This window comes from Rattus norvegicus, chromosome 8, assembly GCF_036323735.1.
Source record: "Rattus norvegicus strain BN/NHsdMcwi chromosome 8, GRCr8, whole genome shotgun sequence".
Taxonomy (NCBI): Eukaryota; Metazoa; Chordata; class Mammalia; order Rodentia; family Muridae; genus Rattus; species Rattus norvegicus.
In genome coordinates this window covers 97,052,969-97,076,667 of record NC_086026.1, presented here as the reverse complement: position 1 = coordinate 97,076,667, position 23,699 = coordinate 97,052,969, and the positions used below count along the sequence as shown (strand labels likewise).

The 23,699-nt window shown below is 41.5% G+C and overlaps 1 protein-coding gene across 5 annotated transcripts in view; it reads left to right on the top strand.

Annotated features, from left to right (window-relative positions):
• Positions 1–23,699, top strand: part of Cep162 (centrosomal protein 162) — a 58,567-nt gene that overhangs the window by 11,576 nt on the left and 23,292 nt on the right. For 3 of the 5 annotated variants that reach the window (XM_006243475.5, NM_001277060.1, XM_063265193.1), the window contains 12 exons: positions 3,724–3,842; positions 5,306–5,336; positions 5,751–5,867; positions 9,857–10,048; positions 10,564–10,645; positions 14,636–14,909; positions 15,951–16,212; positions 18,047–18,177; positions 18,492–18,719; positions 19,215–19,355; positions 20,891–21,003; positions 22,291–22,396. In XM_006243475.5, coding sequence (XP_006243537.1) covers positions 3,724–3,842; positions 5,306–5,336; positions 5,751–5,867; positions 9,857–10,048; positions 10,564–10,645; positions 14,636–14,909; positions 15,951–16,212; positions 18,047–18,177; positions 18,492–18,719; positions 19,215–19,355; positions 20,891–21,003; positions 22,291–22,396 — 1,796 coding nt within the window. The remainder of the gene's footprint in view (positions 1–3,723; positions 3,843–5,305; positions 5,337–5,750; positions 5,868–9,856; positions 10,049–10,563; positions 10,646–14,635; positions 14,910–15,950; positions 16,213–18,046; positions 18,178–18,491; positions 18,720–19,214; positions 19,356–20,890; positions 21,004–22,290; positions 22,397–23,699) is intronic. The other 2 variants (XM_006243476.5, XM_008766441.3) reach the window with 2 other exon arrangements.

Here is a 23,699-nt window from a genome sequence, read left to right as displayed (position 1 = left end):
GCTGGTATTAAAGGGGTGTGTGTTATTTAAAATGGTTTGTCCTAGCTGGGTTTTGCTTTTCTGACTAAGCCGGTCGCCTCTAGTGTGTAATTGATAAGCATCTACCTTTACAAACGCAGTTTACTGATACGGTTATGAACATTGTTTTCATTTTTAGTGTTTTGATAAGAACATTGCTATGTAGCCTGTGCCTACCATGAACTCCCATCAATCCTTGTGCCTTGGCTTCTTGAGTCCTGGATTTCACACCCAGCTTGTTTTCCGTCTTTTATTGTTTTGTTCTGTGTTCTGCTTTACTTGTAGAATTCTATTCTATTCTGTCTTTTGGCTTTTTAGTTAAACCTTTTTGTTGTATTTTTGCTTAGTGGCTAGAAACCACACATATTTTTCCATATTAGAGTATTTTCAATAATATTCTACTTTATATGAATTGTAGTAACATTGAAATACTGCCTCAAGATGGCTATTTTTAGGTAATGTTTGTTCCACTTGTCTTAAAATACCAGCATATGTTATTACTGTTGTTGAAGCTCTTTTAAGGAGTGTGAAGTGTATCCATGTAAAGATTTGCCTTGGTTCACTGCTTACTGTCAGTCCTGTACTCTGTATTCCGGTAACTGGACTTTACTCTGGTACCTGGATTGTAGTTTCTACATGTTTTTTTCAGCACGAGGAACCCTCTCTAAGCCATTGAGTTCATGCTGCTGTTAAGAACAAAGTCTTAGCTTTACTGTTTGGAATACCCATTATTAAAGAGTATGTGTGTGATGGCTCACATCAAGGCTTGGGAAGCCGAGGCAGGGAAATTGAGTTAAAGACTAGATTAGACTCTGCAGTGAGACCCTGATGAAACAAATAAGAGGAAGTGAAGGGACACTTTCTCAATGTAGGCTTTTTAGATAGTTTGGGTTTTTTTTTTTCCAATGTTTTCCTTCTGACTACCTACATTTTTCGTGAAGTCACTCAACTCTTTTTATAGTTACTTTGTGTGTACACTTCCCTAGGTATCTGGAGCTTTTGACTTTAGTCCCCTGCAGGAGCTGTGTGCTCAGGTTGATTTTACTAAATGATTAGTATTTGCGTCTGACCCATGCACATCCTCACATGTACTTTGCCATTTCTAGTTTGCTCACGTTAAACCTGTAAGTACAGGATAAATGGCATTACTCTGCTTCATTTACAGAGGATGACAAAGAGGAAAGGCACGTGTCAGGTGCAGACCTGGTTTGTTTTCACGTACTTTTGGTCCGCAGTTGGTTGAATCCACAGATGTACAATCTGTGGATATGCAGGCGCACTGAGCTGCCTGCCTGCCTGCCTGTTGGTGTTGACAGGATTTTCTCTTTACTTCTGTGTTGTAGCTTTCAGATTCTGACCGTGCAGGCTGCTTAGCTTGTCTTCATCCTGCTTGACGATGTTTAACATCTCTCCTGTGTTGCTTCATCTTTTGTCACCATTTTGTGCTGTGTCGTTTTGTGCTGTCATCCCTGTCCAGATCCCATTACTACTTAGTGCCCAGGCCTATGCTTCAGGTTCTGAGCAGTGAGTTCCACCTCAGACCACTTCCTGTCAGGGCTCCAGTCTAGGCTCCTAAGCCTTTATGGCCACTGCTCCCTTCTTCAGTCTGCTTGTTTGCATCCATTTCTTTCCTTTTCCCTAGACGTTCTTTGAGGTTTAAGTGTTTCACTCCCCTTATAATGTTTATTTTTCTCAGTCTCTGTAAAGTTGATCTTCCTATAGATATGATCTGCTCTGTTCCGGGTCTCTGGCTGCTCGCTGCGGGTCTGGGGTCCTATTCTCCTCTTGCTCTTGTTGGATGTTGTGGGTTTTATGACATTACTTGGATTTCATTCTTCCTTTAACACTGGTAGACACTCAGACGTGCACCGTGATCCGTTTGAGGCACTTCTTGTTTTACTCAGCGGCGTCTAGGACAGCCACTGAGAATCATTAGTCTGCTACACTTACCGCATTTCCTTCTGAGGTTTCTTCTAAAAGTCCACAGTGATAAACGGGGTCCTTCCACTTACCTGCCTCGTGAGACCTGAGGGAACTGTTCAACACAACCTGGACACGGAGGGTTTAGTGTTTAGTAACAACCCAAAAGGACCCATCCCCAGTGACCCACACGGATTTCCTCCAGAACTCTTTACATATCCTGTTCGTGTCTCATTCCTGCTCCACAGCTTGTGCTCATCTGAACTCTGTGTCTTCCCAGCTCATTGAAACTGCCCACCATCCCCCATACTCCAAAACGTGCTCACCCTCAGTGACTGTGGACTCTCGTCTCATTTGTTTATATCTCTGCAGAATCACATTTCCCTGACAGATACTTGATGTCTAAAAACAATTACTTCATACATTTTGTCAAATTGTTCACAATAAAGTTTAAATCCAGTCCCTTTAACTCTAGCATGACAGAGGAGAAGGATTTTCAGATCACATTTTCAGATCAGTTTACAGATAAAGTTGCCAATAAAGGATGGTAAATGTCTCCAGACAGGAGCAGTTAGACTTCTCATTGTCTGTGATTTACTTCATCTGAATTTTAAGAGCATATTCTTGTTTTGAAGTTAATAGAAGAGAGTATTTTAAATGTGTAATATCCTTCTGCCAAAGTGGTTAGAATACTACAGACTAGCTCAGTGTGGCCGTGGTTGGTGAGATTGGGTACTGACCTGTGACATTTCCTCATTACTTCACTCTAGCTCTATTCATGACAGATTCTAGGAAGGACTCTGGTCATTAATATGTTAATATGGTAATATTTTCCTATAATTTTCAGTAACTAAATGAAATATTAAAATGTAGTTTAGAATAATGTACATTAGCAATTTTCCCATTTAGAAGGAAGGGCTGAGTACTTACTTAGAGTGTGCAAGACCCTAGAGAAAGAAGAAGAAAAAGGGATGTCTGGCTTCAGTAACTTCTCACACAGATTAAGCAAAGCCAGCTCTAACCCTACCGTCAGTACTGTTCATTACACCTCCTACTTGGCCCTCAGCTTGTGCATGCTGCAGAGGAAATGCTCCTTATATACTGCTTAGCTCTCAGATCTGTGTTCCCTGAGGTAAGTACTGTTGTCATCTCCACAGATGAGAAATTTAAGGCCAGAGCATTTACAGTAGACCACCGTACTGAGGCAGGGGTAGTGGGGTGAAGCGTCCCAGCTCCTACTCCCGGGTCACACGCTGAAGCAAGCGCAGTTGTCCTGCTGGTCCATTCTGCTGTGCACACCCACACCATAGTTCTTCCATGCTCAGAGGGTCCCTCCCCCAGCCCACTGATCTCAGTCTCTGATCAAAAACAGTAAAGAATTTAAAAACTGATGCCAAATAGCTCCTGCCCCATCTTCCCCAAAGGTAGACAGATGAGGTCAGTTAACTTGGAGACACCTTTTCCTTCCACTGCAAAGGCCCTGAAATATTACCTAGGGGCTTTACAGCACGCATTGTCCAGGACTGGAGAACAGCAGACGTCCAGTAGGGCTTATATTTATGTAAGGAACATGACAAAGTATAGAAAATAAAATAACCCTGAGATAGTCTTCAATTTACATTGACTCATTCCTTAAGAAAAAGGAAAGAAAAACGCTATTGGGAAGTTCCTTCGTGCTATCACCTCAGTGGCTTGTACTTGGAGCGAGCCTCCGTGCGAGCCAGCAGTCCTTCTTCAAGTTTGCCTTTGACAGTGTGATCCTTCTGTCCTAACAACAATCTTCAGAAACATACAGTGATGATTTTGAAGATGCTGAGGATACTGATGAACCTTTGATTACTAAAGATGAAGAGACCCGTCCCAAAGAAAACCCTGAGTCAGGAAAAGGCAGCTTTCCCAACCAGGTACATACCAGTTGTCTTGCAGCCATTAATGTCTGCTCGCGTCACCTCAGCTGACTCACATATGAAGACTCGGGGTAGAGTTCTTCATGGCTTGCTCATTGTTAATTTAGCAAGTCTCAGGTGTCAGTATAAATTAAACAATCATGATAGTTGGAGCTCTCTTTATGTAAGATGGCCTTTGCTACGTGGACTCCTTAAGGTAAGCTTAGAAGTTGAGCACAGTGTGAATGCTGCTTTTCCATAGGCCTATGTTATAATGTGAGTCTCGTCCTTATGGAAGGCTGTAAATACCCCTCACGACCAATAGGAGGGCAGCGTTAGAGTCTGGAACTCACATGGCTAAGATAAGGCATCAAGCTGCTCTGCTGGCATCCAGCTGTGCTCTCTAGTTTTGCCAGCCCTCAGTGCTCACCAGTGTGTGTCAGGGCTACCATTAAATACTCCCTGTGCCCTGTAACTCATCACTTAAGCTGTGCCGTAGCCGTTAATGGGGTTGTCACTGTTTACTGTTTGGGGGCACAGTTAGAACAAAGATATTTTAAACATGTATAAAACTATAAATTCTCTATAGCACTTTGATGTTTTACATAAATGCTTTCATTTTAATGTATCGATTACATTTCCTTGAGTGAATATATATCACTCAGTTTGCAAGAACCAAGATGATTTTTAAATTAACCAAAAAATTGATGTGACATCATGATAGCTTTAGAAACTTAGTGATACTTATCTTTGAAATTTGGCAGTCTGGGTGTTGGATGAAAATTAGTCAATAAAATGCATGACAGTACCATTTATCCAGAAAGCATACTCTGCATACTAATATGGAATCCTCCCAGGGAGCTGAGTAAGAATCAAAATAATAAGAAACTGAAGTTCTAACTGTACGAAATGCTACACTCTACATAGCCAAGAAGGGAATCAAGGGCAGGGCTCCTTAAAGATTGGGTGGGCTTTGTTATTTAGTAGCTTGCCTGTCTGGAGTTATGTCTTTCAAACCACAGAGGAAATGGGGAATTGGATTCACACTTGGTAATTAATTTTTGAACGATTGATTGATTGATTGATAATGTTATAATTTTAGGCTCCTATGTGAAATAGCCTTATTTCTTTGATGTTTTTCTTTTTTTAAAGAAAGAAAAGCCGTTTTTTATTGTTGTTTTGTTTTGTTGGTTGGTTTGGTTTGGTTTGGTTTGGTTTGGTTTTTTGAGCAAAGTAGATGAGCAGTGGCCTCTAGGTACGTTAAGCAAATCTTTTTTAGGCCTAATATAATTTTGGTAATTGTCCAGGTTTAGAAGAGACACGCAGACATTCCTACAAAACTGTGGCTCAGATAAATGCTGGTGAAGGAAAACATGCTTCCTGGTCTCTCATAGCTCCTGCTTCTCAGAACTCTGTTCATTTTTGTGATCATTTTATGTAACTTTGCCTTCAAAACATGTAATTTTCTTCTTTTAATTTAGGAGGAAGAGAAAACTGGCATGCTGGCTAATGGTAAGTATTAATTAGCAAATAATTAGACTATTCAAATATTCATCTAAATAATTTAGAATAAAATGTCTTTATTTTAAGTATCTAAGGAATTAAATTTCAAAGCCTTTCTCAGTCCGGTGTCCTCTATGCCTATCTTGACCCCATCTGCTGTTTGAAATGTTTTCTTTTTTGTTTTTCTTGAGCTTTTTACCTGCTGCATCAATGTAGATATATGGAATCACTTATGTACATGTTGCTGTTAGTCTATTTTCTTGTACAGAAAATCATGTTTGTAGAAAGAGACACATGGCTATACACTTACACTTTTTATCTGCAAATATTTGTTTTTAAGTATTACACGTGATTAATTTCATTGGACCAAAAGTCACACAGTGTTGTCAACACTCCTCACGTTTTTCTTTTATGTTCCTGCAGTGGTGCTGCTTGATTCTTTTGACTCTGTCGAGGATGTTGACCTTAACAATCATGAGAGACCAACCCCTAAGGCAAAGGCCCTCCCAGAAATGGCAGGCGGTGAACTAGCAGAAACAGGTAAAGTATGGGAAACTGACTCTTCTCTAACTGCTACAGCATTCCCTGAGAGTAACTGGCTTCATTCATTTCTAGGAAAATAGATGAAATTGACATTAGAGATATCCAGTCTCATAGCAATGTCTTTGACTATAGGGCAGCGCTGAGGGTGAGAGTTAACTGGCTGTTGTGCCCACCTACGATGTTCACCATGAGTCGGGGAAATGGGGCCTGGGTCTCCCTATTCACTGTGTAGTTCCCTCCTTAGGAAAAGGCTAGGTCACACCTTTAAATTCTGAACTATTTTCCTTACAGATTGTAACAATTTTGGGATGATGCCTTTTCAAACTGTAAGCAGTAGAACTATCATTACCAATTGAATCGTCATGAAATTAAGATTGTGCCCATCAGCATATTTTGTTTTGATGTAAAGTTTAATATACTCTTGATTTCCCACATTGGGACCTTTTTAACCATCTTGCCATGTGGGGGAGGGGTCCTCAGAATTTGCTAATACTTGTCAGTAAACTGAGATACTTGGATAAAAAACAACAGAAATCACGAAACAGCTCTACACACCTTAGATTTTGTTTGAACTGATTTGTTTCTAGTTGCGGTACACTACACCTACAGAAAAGCTCATGTGCCTCAGTATATATTACTTTTAATATTTGAGTCGTGTACATATGTATATGATTTGTGTCTTTGGAGGCATGTATGACGTGGCACACATGTCATAGCTCAGCTCTCGGGTCAGCTCTCTTCTGCCATCGGCGCCGAGGATCAAGCTCAGATCCTACGGCTTCTCTGGCGTCACTTTCTCCTGCTAAGCCATCTGATTTAAAGAATCACAAAGTTGGGGTTGGGGATTTAGCTCAGTGGTAGAGCGCTTGCCTAGCAAGCACAAGGCCCTGGGTTCAGTCCCCAGCTCCGAAAAACAAGAAAAAAGAAAAAAGAAAAAAGAAAAAAGAAAAAGAATCACAAAGTTTTCTACACTCCTCACATTTTTATATCATACTTAAAATTTTAATGAATTTTTAAATGCTGAACACTCCTGTGCAGTCATCATCTAGATCAAAATTCAAGAAGACTCAAACTACATTATCTTGTCATAGCTCTTATTTTTGATCAACATCTTCCAAGGATCATTGCTACATATATTTTTGACATGCTTTCATCTTCAAATATAAAATAAAAGTAAACCAAAAAAAAAAAAATCTGGGTGTGGTGGTACATTCCTGTAGTCCCTGCATGCAGTAGGCTAAGACAGGAGGATGGCAGTTTTAAGGTCAATTTGGACTATATAAAAAGAGCCAGCCTTGGAGATGGCTCAGCCAGTAAAGGTGTTCGCTACAAAGCCTGCCTATCTGAGTTCAATCCAGGACTCATATAACAGAAGAAATGATTTCTGCAGGTTGTCCGCTGACATACACACACACACACACACACACACACACACACACACACACACACACAAGTAATTTTTTTAAATTTAAAAAGGCTGAGATGTCAAACAAACAGAGGGAAAAAAAACATAAAAGCACCTAAAAGACATTTTCCTGCCAGGCAGTGGTGGTGCATGCCTTTAATCATAGGACTTCAGAGACAGGCAGATCTCTGCATTCACAGCCAGCCTGGCCTACAGAGCCTAGGTCAGCCAAGGGTCCATAGTGAGACCCTGTCTCAAAACAAACGAACAAAGGATAGACTTTTTCATCAGTTTTTAGTTTTTATTTGTCCCATCATTTTACCATGATGATGTGTGTGCTGAGCATGTGACTGTAGTGGGGGCAGGAAGGTTCACTTAGGTATAAAAGATGGCAGGACAAATCCTTCCTTCAGGTTGTCTTCAAAGAACTCTGCCTTTTAACTATTGGAAACTACTCTAATATTAATACTTAAATAAACTTTAATGTTTGTTATTTAGTGTGTGTGCTCCAAACAGTCTTGGGTTAGCTAGAAAGAAAACCTCACTATAAAGCATTTCTACATACACCGTCATGACACTCGGCTCCTCCTACATTTAGTGGCGCGGGGGTGGAAGATCCCCTTAGAGCTGTGTTCTATACAGTTTCTGTTATGTATAGACATGAGATTATATAAACAGATTTATTTTTGAGTATTAATTAGCCATAGATTTCAAAAGAGGAGACTGGTCACCCTATTTACATTTTTCCCATTTTATGGCTTAATCCTTAATTCTGAAAAATCCACTCTTAAAATTATAAACTATCAAGAAAATATTCCTAAGAGTTAAATTGTTATTCTTATTAGTATTTCTCAAAATTTGTCAGTGTTGAGAGGGAGGCCGCTAGTGCAGGAGGAGTAAAGGGTGGATACCAAGGTTTTGTGTTCTGGGTGACTGAGTAAATAATGGTGCAATGAGCTACAATTAGAAAGAAACACTCGTAGCAAAACAGGTTTGGGTGAGGACTATAATGAATTTAGTTGGGAGTATGTCGTATGGTTGACTTTACAAGACATTGCAAATGTCTTTTAGAGAGTTTGATGATCCTAAAGAGGACAGAAGTGTAGATTGGGGAATACTGAAGCAGGCATATAGGTAAGGTTTGGGTCTTGATAGCCTGGGCCTCAGACACTGCTGTGCTTGTTGGAGCATTTGCTCAGTGCTTACCAGGCTCTGGATTCAGAGTCCAGTGCTTTGTAGAACAAGCGTGATGGTGCATGCCTATAACCCCATCGCTTGATCAGAAGTTCAAAGTCATCACAAGCTGTATAACAAGCCTGAGGCCAGCATGGCCTGCATAAGATCCTTCCTTGAAAAAGAAGAGAAAGGGTCTAGAGAGATGGCTCAGTGGGCAAGGGCTCTTGCCTTGCAAGCCTGGTGACCCAATCTCTAGAACCAACGTAGGTAGGCATGACCAACTCCAGTGTTGTCCTTCACCCCCACATGTATGCTTTGTATTTTTATGCATATCATATATGGCTAATAATAATAAATAATTTAAAACAAAGGAAAGGACAGGGCGGGGAGAAAGGGAAGAATTAACTGGGCTTTTTAAAGTATTCAGAGGTATTTAAAAGAAGACTAGAGGAAGACTATTTGATGGGTGTGGGGGTTCAAATATACTTGGCCCTTGGGGAGTGGCAGTATTAGGAGGTGTGGCCTTGTTGGAGGAAGTGCATTACTGTGGAGCTGGGCTTTGAAGCTACACTCAGTGCGGAAGAGTCAGTTTGTCCTGGCTGCAGTCAGATCAAGATGCATAACTCTCAGCTCCTTCTCCGGCACCATGTCTGCCTGGATGTCTGCATGTCTGCCATGCTTCTGACCATGACCATAATCAGCTAACCTCTGAACTGTAAGCCAGCCCCAGTGAAGTGTTTGATCTGTAAGAGTTGCCTTGGCCATGGCGTCTCTTCACAGCAATGAAAACCCTAACTAAGACAATGGGCCACTGACAAATAAAAACGTGTAAAGTGCTGGCTGGAGTAGTAGGAATTACAAGAAGGAGAAAAGGTGCAAAAGAAACAGTAACCAGGTAAAGGATAATGTCAAGTGTTTCACAAGCCCAGAAAGGACCCGTGACTGGACTTGGCCATTCAGAAACAGCTTTGATTCTCAGCTGCTTTAACAAGATGTTGAAATACTTGGTGGCTTGCGGAATTAGAAGAGCATGCTTGGAGTAGAACTGTTACAGACTGAGATGGTACTACACAAGCAGAGTGCAAATGGTAGTGTAAGGCAAGGACAGGGCCCTTCAGAGGGATGCATCCACGTAGAAAGTGTAAGAGTGGTTTCACCCAGCACAAGGATGTTGATTTAAGGACCATGAGAAGGCAGCGACTGGTAATGTTAGACTTTACAATTACATCAGGACCTGTCTCGCCTTGCTATGATTTCCTACCGAGAGCTTACCCAAGTTTCTGCTTGACTCTGCTTTTATAGTAGTGCCATTGTCCTACAGCCTTGTTCAGCATTCCTGAGAGACTAAGGAGTGACTGTTTTGTCTGTACGAGGTGATACACAGGAGGTGTATTTATTTCAACAGGTGTTTCTTATGGACAAAGCAGTGGTGACACAGAAGCCCTGCACCAGGCTTACCATCACGTAGCTCATTCTCTGGGAGATACAGGCGAACCAAGAATTGAGGCTAGCCCTGGGCACAGTGTCAGGAGCTCCGCAAAAGATGGTCTTCAAGAAAATGAGGAGTCTTCAAAGAACATCTCTACCACCGAGTCTGGTAAAGCCTGACAGACTTAGCGGATGGATGATGGATGAATAATGAACAGGCAGAATTTCTCTATTTACCATCTTTAAATACTGACCACCGAAGAATATTTTGCATGCAGTTTCTGTTGTGATGACATGATCAAATGAAACCCCGCCTGAATCAACTCCACAATTATTGCTGAATGCAGAACACAGCTCATGTTCTAATGTGCCTTGACCAAACTAAGCAGCAAACTTGACACCCATATAATATGTATATTAATACTTTTAATAGAAAATAACATTTGAGATTAAAAAGAAAATACATAGCAAATATATGTGTATAGTCTGGGTATAGATAATAGAGATGTATAAGTTTAAAGAAATGGTACCTGGTACAGTTTTGTTATACAAACTTAGTTTATTACATATGCCATTTTGTTAACTATATGAAGTAGGAAATGTGATTTGGGTGGGTCTCAGTGTATAAATTAAGCAATTTAGGCAGCAATTTTTGTTTCTAATTTAACTTTTCTTCCCTCTTAGATCTTCCCACAGTAGAGGAGCTGATGAAGCCTATCAGGATAGATTCCTATGGGATCAGGGGTTTTGACTTGCAGCCTGTCAGGTAAGAGGTTGAGCAGTACCCTGTGCTGTGCAGGGTGGTTGCCTAGCTGAGTGGTGTTTACTGTTTTGCTTCTGACTTTTTCACAGGGAACTTACAGGCATCTATTCTGTGGAATCATTCCTAGTGAATGATTAGTGAAAAATACAGGTTTGCTTGCATCTACCCAGGAGCCACTGCTGTCTTCATCAAAATTCTCCTAGTGCTAAGAGAAAAGGAAGTACTAGGAAAGTTAGTGCCATTAATTAGTCCTAATGTTTGCACCGAAAATATGATTCCTCAACTTTGAGTGGATAGTCGATTCACCATGAGGGGGAAATTAATTGTATATTTATGTGACTCATTGGTTTTCTATTTTATTAATCAGTTCTGACTTAGTCTCCAGCTGTCCATCATACCAGGGAGAGCTCTGAGGTCATGGGAGAAATAGACTCTGGAAATCCTGCAGCTCCAGTGTGTAGTGCAGAGTGCGCAGAGATCTGTCATACACCAGGGCAGAGTGACAGTCACAGGAACCTGCTGCAGACAGGTTTGCATTCACGTAGCATTTACAGTACATATCCTCCCCCTCACAGCCTTACAACAGACCAGCAGGCGTCTTCAGCCTCTTCCCTCAAAGAAAACTGATCTAATGGGCCCTAACTAGAGCGCAGCGGTGATGGCACTGACACTTACCAGACCTCACATGCCAGCGGTAGACAAGAACTGCACAGTCTTTATGTGCATTGCTTCAGCCCATCAGCAGCTCTGGATATAGTCCATTGTTTTCCATGGTTCACAGACAAGGAAACTGGGGTCTGAGTATAAACTAACTGTCCAAGGTCATCTGTCCATAATCAGAGCACCCAGGCAGTCCATGTGCTAGCCACCTGTATTGTCCAGTCTCTCGTTCCCTGAAACATTTCCATGAAACCATCCAGTCCCCATCTTGTTTGTGCTTCCAGATACATTTTGAGCCCCTGCTTTTTTTGCCATGTTCTCATTGGGTAAATCTGCTTGGGATTTCTTGGCCTTGTTCCATACTTACGTAATTGAGAGGAAAATGACACAGGGAAGCTTAGGCTAAAATCTGCCCCCTCCAATGTCATATCTGCTCTCACACGGAGCTATGTGCCAGTCAGCATCTGCAGAGCAGAGCCCGCCACTCATTGCTGTAAGGTTGCAGAAGCTTTTCTTAGACATCTTGTAAAATTATTTTAATGATGTAAATTCTAAAACATACATTTCTACATTGGTTTAAAACCTGCAAACAAATACGTTTTCTAGAGCAGACTTGCTTTGGGTTATCCCAGGTATATACCCACAAAGGGAATTTGTGGACCATGCTGGATCTGCTTTTACTCTTTGTGAAACACAGCAGCTGTACTGGTTGACATTTCCACCAGGACTGCACAAAGGTCCTAGTCCCTCCTTCCTCACCACTATCAAACGTTTTCTGGTATCTACGGTAATGGAACTTTGAGGATTGTCTTGATTAGGCTTACTGTTACTGTAATGAAACACCATGGCCAAAAGCAACTTGGGGAGGAAAGGGTTTTTTTTAGCTTAAACTTCCACATTGCTGTTCATCACCAAAGGAAGTCAGGACAGGAGCTCAAACAGGTCAGGAAACTTGAGGTAGGAGCAGATACAGAGGTCATGGAGGACTGCTGTTTACATGGCTTTCTCAGCCTCTTTTCCTATAGAACCCAGGACCACCAGCCCAGGGATGGCAGCGTCATATCTTCTATCAATTATTAATTAAGAAAATTCCCTACAGGCTTGCCTACAGCCCCATCTTACAGAAACATTTCCTTAATTGTTGTTCCTTCCTTTTGGATGATTTTAGCTTCTGTCTAGTTGACATAAAACTACACATCACAAAGACGTTGTACTAAGGGGAGTAAGTCAGCCATGAAGAAAACAACCACCATATGCCCCTGTGTGTTTGAAGTACATGAAATATTCGAAAGTCATATGACAAAAAGAAGAAAGGCAAGAGCTGCGGCAGTAGCTTGGTGAGGGGAGGAGGGGAGCTTTGGTGCTTATAATTTCAGCTTCACAAAATCAGAGTATGGGTATGGAGGCCGCAGAGTCCGTTCAACATAATGAACATAATGTTTTACCACTGAAATGTACACTTAGATAGTAAAGATGGAAAATTTTATGTTAAGTATATATACCACAAGAAAAAAAGTAGAATAAACATAGCAAAAAAAATGAAAACAAATATAGCTAGCTACATGATCCAAGGAACAATATTTCAGGAATGTCAATACAGCCGTTGGCACATTTCAGATCATTAGTGATTGTTCATCGCTTATCTCTCAGTCACTCCTGGGTCAGTGAGGCTTCCGGTCCGTCTGGCTCCATGTTAGATTCAAAGTTCTGCGCTAGATAAAATTTTAAATCTACTTAAGGTGTTTGGTTCCTGACCCTCTGGAACAGTAGCCCCGTGTGAAGAGCACACAGGATATATGGCTCTTGTGAGAGACTCTCCGGCAGTCTTTGAACTGAAAAATCTAATGGAATTCTCTTTCTCATACCATCTTCCCAGGGTGAGCCCTATTGCTGATGTCTACACATGAAGAGAAACCCCAGTAGGTCTTTTCTTGTCAGTCCCCTAGAAGAGCCATTCTGTCCTGAGTTCATCTGGTTTCTTGTAATATCCAGACATAGACAGTAATAACCAGCATTTCGAATCATTATGTCTGCTCTAGCCTTCTGCTTATTCCTATTTCTCTTCCTACTTCATGTGTGTCATGTAGTCTGCCTCACGTGACGCCGAGGCTGACAGATGAGCAAGTGTTTTGCACAGAACATAATTACCTCTCTCTAGCCTCTGCCATCAGTTTTCTGATACCTAATGCCCACTCGTCCCAGCACTCAAATTCTAATGGCCAGGACTAATAAATGGCCCCATGTCAATGCAAGGGAGCAAGGAATGCAGCCTCACTGGTACCCAGCAAGGACAGGAAAGACTTCAGTTTAGCATCTGTCCAGCTTCCGCTGCTGTGAACAGGAAGAAGCTGTTAGTTCTCCCACTGGTTTTAAGTGCTTTAGGCATTTCCAACATTTCCTGCGTAGCTGGTCTACATGATACAGAAATTCTAGCCTCTCAAACTGTTCTTCAGTTACAAATCATAAGACATTCCTATTTTTAGAACTCTTGTGGTTTACTGGTATTTAACCAAATAGGACATCCCTTGAATAATATTTCTTAGATTTAAAAAAAAAGATGTATATGAATTTTTGCCTATTTATATCTCAGTGCACCACATGCTTGCCTAGTACCCATGGAAGCCAGAAGAGAGATTTGAATCCCCTGGAACTAGAGATCCAGGCAGTTGTGAGTCACTCTGTGGGGTCTGGGAACTTCAGCCAGGTCCTCATGAGAGCAGCAGTGCTGTCCCCAGCCCATATTTCTGACATTTTAAATATCTATCTAATTTGTTTGACTTCATTAAGTGGTAAACAATTTATTTTAAAATTCTGGTGATTCTTTTTTTAAAATTTTCCTGTGCTATGATTATTTTGTGCTTTTTAATATTTATACTCTATGATTTCTTGTTATAAATTATAGTTACTTTAGTCTTACAGAGATAAAAAATTTCCCTACTTCAAGCACGTGCTGATTTAATAAGAAATTGTGGATAAAAATTATTGTGCTACATTAAAATTATCTGAAATTGGCCAGAATTACACATGCTTGTATTCTCAGTGCTCAAAGATAGAGTAAGAAAGATCAGGAGTTCAGGATCACCCCTCTACTAAAATGGGAGTTAGAGGCCAGCCTGGGCTATATTAGACCCTGCCTCTGAAGAACAGAAAAAAATATAAAAAGTTATGTCGCACCCTGTGAGTGCCCTAGGCAGTTGGTATTGGGTTTCAGTGTGTTGGGTTGTAAATGACATATTTAACATCGTAACTTCATTTGAGGAGTCGCAACTCAGGTGTGTGTATAAATGTGGGTGGGTAACTTCAGTTTATACTGTGCTCTGCTTTATTCTGTAGCCTTCAGAAAGCAGTGGGCAGTAAAGAAGCAGAGTCTGTGAGCTCTTTACCCCTGACAGTGAACACAAACACCATGTCTCAAGACACTAGGCACGTGAGCCCATTTCCCCACGAGCAGGATGAGAGTGTGGTTCTACACAGGACAGCGGGGGAGGGTGTGGGCAGCAGCTGCCCAGCCACAGAAGAGCATTTGGACAAAATGTACCTGGAGATTCTGAGGAAGAAAACATCTGTTAATCCTTCACTGTTACCTCAGGACAACAAAGCTAACCAGGTAAGATGTATGTGCTTAGGTTAGTGAGGCTGATGACATCATCTGGGGTGCTGTCATTCCTGTGGGTGGGGCTTATCACCAGAACTTCCAGTCTCCAAGCTCAAAGTACCAACCACCAAAGCAGCCTTCACTTTCTATCAGAAGTGATTCCTTACAGTTCTCTCGTGCCTTTTCTTCCCTCCTTTCCTTTTAATAACGAGTGTAAGACTCGGATAGTTTCTGTAGCCTCTGCATCACTGCGTTGCTCATGGCTCTTCTTCCCCGTAGTCTGCACCACAGGAGAGCTGGCATTTTACAGGATTGTGATTAGCAACCGTGACAAAAATCATATCTCATTGTTCTCTGTTTCTATCTTTTCGCTGTATAGGTCCCATGGTTCCAGTATTTTATTTTACTTTCTAGTCTGTAAAGCATCTTAATTCTGTGAAGTGAGGCAAGGTGTTGCATTGGTGTCTTTACTGTTACTGTGATAAAATACTCTGCGTGGGGGGAGTTGGGGGAAGAAAAGGGTTTGTTGGCTCACAGTTCAAGGTACAGCCCTTCGTGATGGGAAAGTCAAGGCAGCAGAAATAAAGACCAGAGCAGGTGCAGCAAAGGTCCTCTCCCCTTCTGTGTAGTCCAGGATTCCAGTCAGGGACTGGTGAGCCTTCTCACCACGGGCAGGATAATCTCCCAAACCCAGCTAGACTGTGGGGTTGACAGTTCACTAGCCATCACAAGTATAGCTATTCCTAATGTACCTTCACACCAGAGAAAAGAAAGAGACTATTTTGATTGTCATTTCAAAATATCATTATCCTGAATGTCTTCATTACTCCGGTAGACACATAATTACAAGCTTATTACTTTGAAGTGCTTTATCCTAATGCTTGAGGATAGGTTTCAAAACACTGAAATTCTACATAGAGGACCTCATGTAGTAGTTAGCCCTTCACAAACCTTATTATGTGCCAATCACAGTCTTGCCATCTGTTAATTTTTTATTAATAATAGTAGTTGGATTCCATTCTGATACTAAAGTGTTTGCCTTGTTATATGCAGACTTCCAGGTCCCGGCTCAGTGCTAGGGAAGAGGCGCCTGTCACTAGTAAACAGGTTCCATGTAAGAAGGCCAGAAGTGCACCTCCTTTGCCTAGGAGAAAGCCACAGAGTGGGCTGTATGCATCAGCTCGGAGCTCAGGCTACAGCAAACCCAGTTCACCACTCCAGTTCTTTTCAGCTCTTGAAAAGAAAACGTCCAAGGATAATACAAAAACTAAAAATGTGAGACCCATTCCCACCTCAAATCAATTTAGAAAAAGAGGTAAGAATATATTCTTTACAAGACAGAATTGGATACATATTATAGTGCATTGTTTAATTTTGTTTTGTGGAGAATAATAAAGAACTGTATATTCCTTTTGGGATGACTTCAGTTTATAGTTTACAGATTTGACCCAGGACAGTGGCAGTGAAGAGTGGGTGATGAGAATATTGAAAACATGTTTAAAGGCAGAGCTCTCTGTGGGAGATCAAACAGAACAAGAGGGTCTACAGACCAGGCAGAGTCAGCAGGAGAAACCTTGACAGAATCTTTAGTCTAGGGAAGTTGTATCTCAAGGAGCCATTTGCTGCCCACAGGGGAAGAGGCAGGACTCAGAGCTGCCCTTCAGGTTTAGCAAACAGGTGGTCATCCGCAGTGTAGGTCATTTTCCTGAGTCACTGACCAGGAAAGGCACATCGAATGGGAGGAGGGACGCATGGGATAGAGTTAGTGCTTCAAGTACTAGAACTACTAGAACGTGCTGGAGGAGAGTTCCTGTGAAAGACGAAGGTGCAAGCTCACCTGGGAGGGAAGCCAAGAGACGGGGGTCAGAGCAGTAGCACTGTGGACGCAGATGTGTGCCACTCCACCCTAGCAACGGGCGTTCGTCCTAGAGCCGCCTCCTGAAGTTGGTCTCTGGCTCTACAGCTCTACACCACACGTACACACATAGTATCAAGATATATTTTTAAATTAAAAAAAAAAAAGGAACTGGAGAGATGACTCAGCATTAGGAGCACTGACTGCTCGTCCAGAGGTCCTAAGTGCCAGCACTCACAAGGCAGTGCACAACTGTCTGTGATAGAATCTGATGCCCTCCTGATGTACAGACACATGTAGACAACACTCTCAAATACATAAAGTACATAAATAAGTAACTCTTTTTATTTATTTAAAAAAAAGAAACTTTGGTTTCGCTCTTGGTGGCTGTGGTGACTGTATATGTGCGCTGTTAGGAGAGACTGAGTAAAGGGAGAAGGATGGACAGTGTAGTAGGTCGAAGGATAACGTAATTGCCAGGGCGGTGTCCTAGCCTTGTATCCTAGTGTGTCCTAGTGTGCACAGTAGGAGTTCATTACCTGGGAATGTGGACAGTCCTGAGTTCTAAGAACTGTGGAGGCACAGAAAACGAGAACAAGCTGCCAGGTGGATAGATGCTGCAGGGAGGAAATACGGATCTCCCTTGTGTTTGCTTCAGTCCCAGAAATCTACCGTGGGCTGTTAGCTAGCAGTGAAGAGGGGAGGAAGGGACCGTGTGCAGCAGGTCCAGCAGATGCTCAGTGCGGGTAGAAAGTCATTGTGTGATTGGTGGTGAGTGAGCAGCTGAGGAGGACGGGCATCAAGGAACCAAAGCCCAGGGCTTGCCAAGGCCTGAATATGGTGGAGTCATTGCAAATGAAGGCAGATGCGTCATGGTGATGAGAAAGGATGGAGGTGAATGATCGGTTGATAGAAGAAGGCAACAACACTGTTATAAGTAAAGTTAACTAGTACTCGTAATCCGTAAACTATTGGTAATTACCAGCAACCCTCCTTATGATTCATCATAAGGATATCCTTACTGTAACCATCCTGAAACAGTGATAAAGTCACCCTGCTTCACAGTCTCCTCACATTCATTTAGCTCCAGCTGTCATTCCAAGTGTCTTGGGTCAAAAGTAGATGTTGGCTGTGGGTGGCTTCTGGGGGTGCAGTGAGAGGACTGTGGTGCTCTCAGCTTGTGGCGGTCATTTTACCTTCCCATTGCCTGTCCTCTTACTTACTGTCCATCACTGCCAGATGCACTTCTAACCCTGTATTTGTGACGTTTTCTTCTGTCGTCTGCAATATTTAGAAATACTATCTGGAACAAAGCTCATCAAGCCTGCAGCTTTGAACAAACCATCCCCTCACCGTGAAGGCAGCCCAGCTACACCTAAGAGGCCTGAAGACCCCTCAGATGATTCCTTTGTTCAGCTACAGACTGTAGGTATTGAAGTTCATCTTAACATTTATAATTTTTATATCTTACAATTATTTTAAAAGGATTATAAAGTATGTGTTAATTATACACTATATATAAGAAAATATCATAATTGAAGTTGATTAATATACACAAATAAAATATGACATTTCTCTTCTGTATTCACATTGCACATCGCTCTTACTGTTTCTTTGTAGTGGAACATTAACCATGTAATTTCCAGTCTTTTTTTCAGTTTGTGTTCTAATCTTAAAGGTACAACTAGTGTAATGAAGCAATGGTTTTTTGGGTTTTTTTTGGTTTTGTTTTTTGAAAGGAGACTTTGGGATCCTATGGTGGGAACAGAGAAAAAGAATTACTAATGTTGAAAAGAGCTCAGGACGCTGAGGAAAAATGGAGGGGCGCCCAAGCGCTAATCGAGCAAATTAAAATGACGTTCTCTGAGAAGGAGAAGGAGTTGGAGAACACAGTGGAAAGCCTAAAGAGGCAGCAGGAGAGAGAGCTCTTCAAACTGAACCAAGAAAATTACATTCTTCAAGCCAAGGTAACAAACGCACCGTTCTGTTCTGGTTTTCCTTTTTATTTATTTAAAAAAAAAAAAGTGCTTCTTACTAAATTCCTTGTCATCCTTGGTGTCTGGAGCTGTTGACTTGATGTATTTGCCACATAAAATGCAGACTTCATTCTTGGTTCTCTCCTTACAAAAGAGTGAACTGGAAAGAGGAAAAGGAAAACTGGCACATTTGGGTGATTTTCCTATGTCAGTGTTCTTTTAAAACCACATCCAAGAGTTCATTATGACCTGCAGAGAAGTGAGGCTTTTAGCAAGAACAGCACGAGAAGGTGTAGAATCAGTGTGCCACTGTATGTCTCTGAGTCTCTTCTCTCCCCAGAAAATGTGTCTAGCGTGACTGCTAGTGTGGTCATAGCACTTCCCAGTTTGGGCACTAAGGGGGACGCTTTGGGTCTGAGAACCCCTTTATCTTCCTCACTTCTTCGTTTTCTCTGCGAATAAAACAATCCCTCCATTTTCTTAAAGTTAAGTAGCTTTGAAGAAACAAGCAGAAAACAGAGGTGGCTACAATTTGGAGAAACATCTGATCCTCTCACTGAAGAGAAACTGAAACAAATTCAAAAAGAGATACAAGAACAAGAGACACTTCTTCAAGGCTACCAACAGGTTTGGCAACATTATAAAAATAAGGCATATTAAAATACTGCTGTGGTCATGTAACATTCAGATATAAGTAAAGTAATAATTTGACTAATGGCTTCCCCCCAACACACCTTTTGTCCCCTCTCCTCCTCCCACACTCCCTCCTGTGCCCTGGGACTCACTTATCATCCAGATGGGCCTCAAGGTTGTGATCCACCTCCCAAGTCTTAGGTGCAGACATGCACTGTCTTGCCAGTTGTCATGCATGTTTCTTATTAGCCAGATTAAAGCACCTAAGAGCATCAGTTCTGGGTTAAATAAAAGCCTAGTTTTAAGTCTTAACATTAATGTTTGCTGTGAAGCCATGTGCAGTCCCTCTCACCCTTCTGTCTTCACAAGGAGGGAAAACCTGGACAGGTTTAAGACGTACCCTCCTCCTCTGCCTCCCTTTCTGTCCTGTTTCTCCCCGCTTGTCCCCCACCTCATCACTTTCTTCATTACAACTATAGTCTGAGTTCCGAGCCATTCTATGTCACCCAGAGTGGGTTGGGAGAAAGCATTGTCACACTGCTGCTCTGAGTGTGCTGGCGGCACACGCTGCCACGGTTTAGTGAGCTCATTCAGACTCTTCGTCCCTGTCTCATCCTGCCGTACAGAGAGGGCTGTTGAAGATTTCACAGACGCTTAAGTATGTCTGCTGTCACCTCAGAAGGCATTCTTAAGTTCTGTGTGTGTTGACCCGCCATCTGCCAGGCACTCGTCCACACATGCTGAGGAAATCCAGAGGTTTTGCTATCACCTATAAAGCTCTTAGTTTTTAGCAAATGTAAAGTGAGTTCAGTAAGTCTAATAACATCTAATCACAGATTCATCTGTTCCATATCTAATTACCTCGCTGTTAGACTCCCCTTCTGGCCTAACCGGAATTGAGTCTATAGTCCCACAGGGCTCTCTCACCCTTAGCTCAGTACATAGGTGATAGGATATGTTGACTCCATCTCCACTCTCTTTTGTACATTTATACTCGTGCAGTTCAGTTTACTATACTCCTTAGCCATTAGACCCTTCAGTTTACGGTAATTTTGTATCTTTTCACCCCTGCTCTGCTCCATTCCCCAGCCAGGAGATCCCTTGTAACTTGTGGTCTCTCGGGGCCACGTGCTTCAGCTCCATCTTTCTTCCCCTCCTCTTCTTCCTCCCCCCTCCCCTCTTCCTCTTCTTATTCCTCTTCCTCCTCCCCCCTCCTCCTCCTCACGCTCTTCCTCCTCTGTGCTCCTCTTCCTCCTCCGTGGTCCCCCCCTCTCTAGAACTTCTCTGCTCCACCTTCCCCGCCCAGTCGTAGGTGTCGCTAACCTTTATTTACAAGTGAAAACGGGCAGAAGGTCCTGGTGAAGTCACCTGAGTACAGATCCGCTCTTCATCCCAGGCATCAAAATACAAACAGCACCAGAGCAGCCCACCGGAAATTTTAAAGACCACTTAAGTGATTTTCTATTAACATTTCATTTTATGTTATACTGCAATTTTTAACTAAAATCCATGTTTCTGTTTTTAAAAAGGAAAATGAAAGGTTATATAGTCAAGTAAAAGATCTTCAGGAACAAAATAAGAAAAATGAAGAGCGGATGTTTAAAGAAAATCAAAATTTATTTAGTGAGTTGGCCTCTTTAAAGTAAGTTCTTTTGACATTTTTACACTTAACTGTCTCTAAGCATGTTATATTAATAATGTGGGTTTTTCTTTAAAATGGTACTTTTGCATCTTTCTGTTTTCATTTGTACACTGATTGTGTGTGTGTGTGTGTGTGTGTGTGTGTGTGTGTGTGTGTGTGTGTGTGTAGAGGGGGGGGATTTTTTCTTTTAGTAATTGGTATCTAGTATACCCACATGTGATTTTTGTCATTGCTTTTAAGAAACTGAAAATAGAGCATTTGTCTTTGTCCATAGATAAACCTAAAATGATTAAGTATTCCCCACGCAGTGATTTGATCAATCACACAAAAGTAAGCAGCACGGTGTCACCTTGGCCTTTGGTTCTGTAGAAACAGAAGCACTGTGGGATAATTCTGGAAAGAAAAAGAAAGAATAATTGTAGAAAAATAGGAAAAGGAGAGGATGAGAAGGTTATGATCTCACCTGACTGCAGAGAGTGTGTGGGTCTGTGTTTTATTGTCCCTTTCTCCTGGTCACTGTGGCCCCAAGGCAGGTGTGCTGATTCGACTTTTGAAAACGATTAGGTCTTCTTTCCAGGTGCTGTGTGTAAAGATCTCTGGCACAGATCCAGTCTGAACTGGAGCTACAACTCAGTTGGCAGAGTCCTGGTTCTGTCCCCAGTGCCACATGCTGTAGGCTCAATGACACACATCTGTAATCACAGCTCTCAGGAGGTCGTCCTCAGCCACATAGCAGCTTAGAGACCTCCTTGAACTACATGCGACTGTGTTAGATACTGGATAGATAAAACATCGCCACCACTGGCTTCTAGAAAGTACTCCAGAATCCCAAACTAAATGAACTCCCATGATAAAATAATCTACTTAAATGATGTATTTAGAACATAAGGCTATATTATATAGATTTATTGAAAAATTATCTAAACATTTAATCTGAGGTCAGCTGTGTATTGGTTTTGTTTGTTTCCATGTGTTACATTGGGGTTTGTGTTTGTCAGAAGATAGGAGGTAGCAACAGTGAGACCAGGAGTGCACAGGAAGCTCTAGAAAAACATCACATTTTCTGAGACATTTCATTTCTCTGAGACTTAGAAACAATGTTTGTAAATTTCAATTAAACTAAAATCTTAGTGTTTCTATTCTTCTAAAGTGAAAAGTGAAAGCATTTCCTCAAGCCTCCTCCTCTGACATTTCTAGTGATCCATATAGTTTGAGTTCAGTAACGTATTTTGTATTAAAAGGAGTACCTTGTTTTTTAAAAAAGAAAATCTTTCTCTTTTAAATCAGAGAACAGATGCACAAAAATCATTTTCTGCCTCAAGCAGTTGAAAATATAGAACCTACCAAAAACCAGAGTTTTACAGATCTTCTAGCAGAATTACGGGCAGCACAGGTAAGTTGAATTAGTACTTTAACTATTGAGGTCATCATATAAATTTCAGTATTGTTAAAAAATATGTTTATAATAAATATATAAACAATATATTTTAAACACTTGAAAATTAAAAAGTATCTAAGATTAGCATTTAGTATTCATGTGACTTTAATGCACAGAAAACCTTGGAAAGTGGTTTAAATGGCCCACACTCTACAGTAGAGCCTCTCCTCAGGTATTTATCATACAGAGCCATATGAGAGGCACTGCATCTGGGGCGCACATGTACTGTATTTCAAATAGTCAGACCCACTTTATTAATTCCACCAACCCATGAGTGTGGGACATCTTGCCATTTTCTAGTGTCTATTACTTTCTTCAGAGATTTAAAGCTTTTATTGTGTGCCCAGTGACTCACAGGGGAGAGAAAGTCATATTTTCTGGGCAGAACCCCCTCACATACCATGCTGACATGTGGTGGTCTCTGTCCCTGCATTTGGCACATAGAGTGGACATCCATCTAACCACTGAGTGTGGCTGACCTCAGTGACACTTCAAATTCTGACATAATCATAGTAGACACTACTGAACAGCATGTCTAAGTCAGAGAGGTTAAACAGTGGTTAGTGCAGAAAGGTACTGAGATGTTGAAGCTCATAGCCCCTCTGAAAAGATATCCATGGATCACAGATGTTACACAGTGTTTAATGAAATGAGTCTAAGGTATCTATAAAATCCAAAATTATGTGCTGTTTTATGAATAATTTGTTTTCTTTTGTGAGACTTAACTTTAAATCATAAAATAGTATACTACAACATTTGTGAGAACTTGTAGTTTTATTACTGAGTCCAAGACTTTCTTCAGCAATTTTAGGTTCTGTTGTATTTGTGTGTGTGTGTGTGTGTGTGTGTGTGTGTGCGCGCGCGCGTGCGTGTGTGTGCACGAGTCTGTGTGCGCACGCGTCTGTGTGTGCATGTGTGTGCAAGTGTAGAGTTGTAAATGCTAATTTTAATATAATTAATTATTAAATTAATATGGCAGCTGTTTTTCTTTATCCTAGCTAGTTCCCAATAATGACACAGAAACCAAGGTTCACTTTCAAGCTTCACCTCAATACTTGGGCAGTCAATTGATCTGTCTTAATCACTTAAGCTAATGTGACTAGCTTCCAGCCAAGATCTCCATAATACTTGTATTTAGAGCCTTCCATGCTTCTGCTGAGCTCTTATGAACTCCTTTTGTTCTTTTAATCTGTATCTCTCTTCCTCTTTCTCTCCTTCCCCTGACTGGCAGAGTCCTGCCCTATTCTGTCTTCTGCCT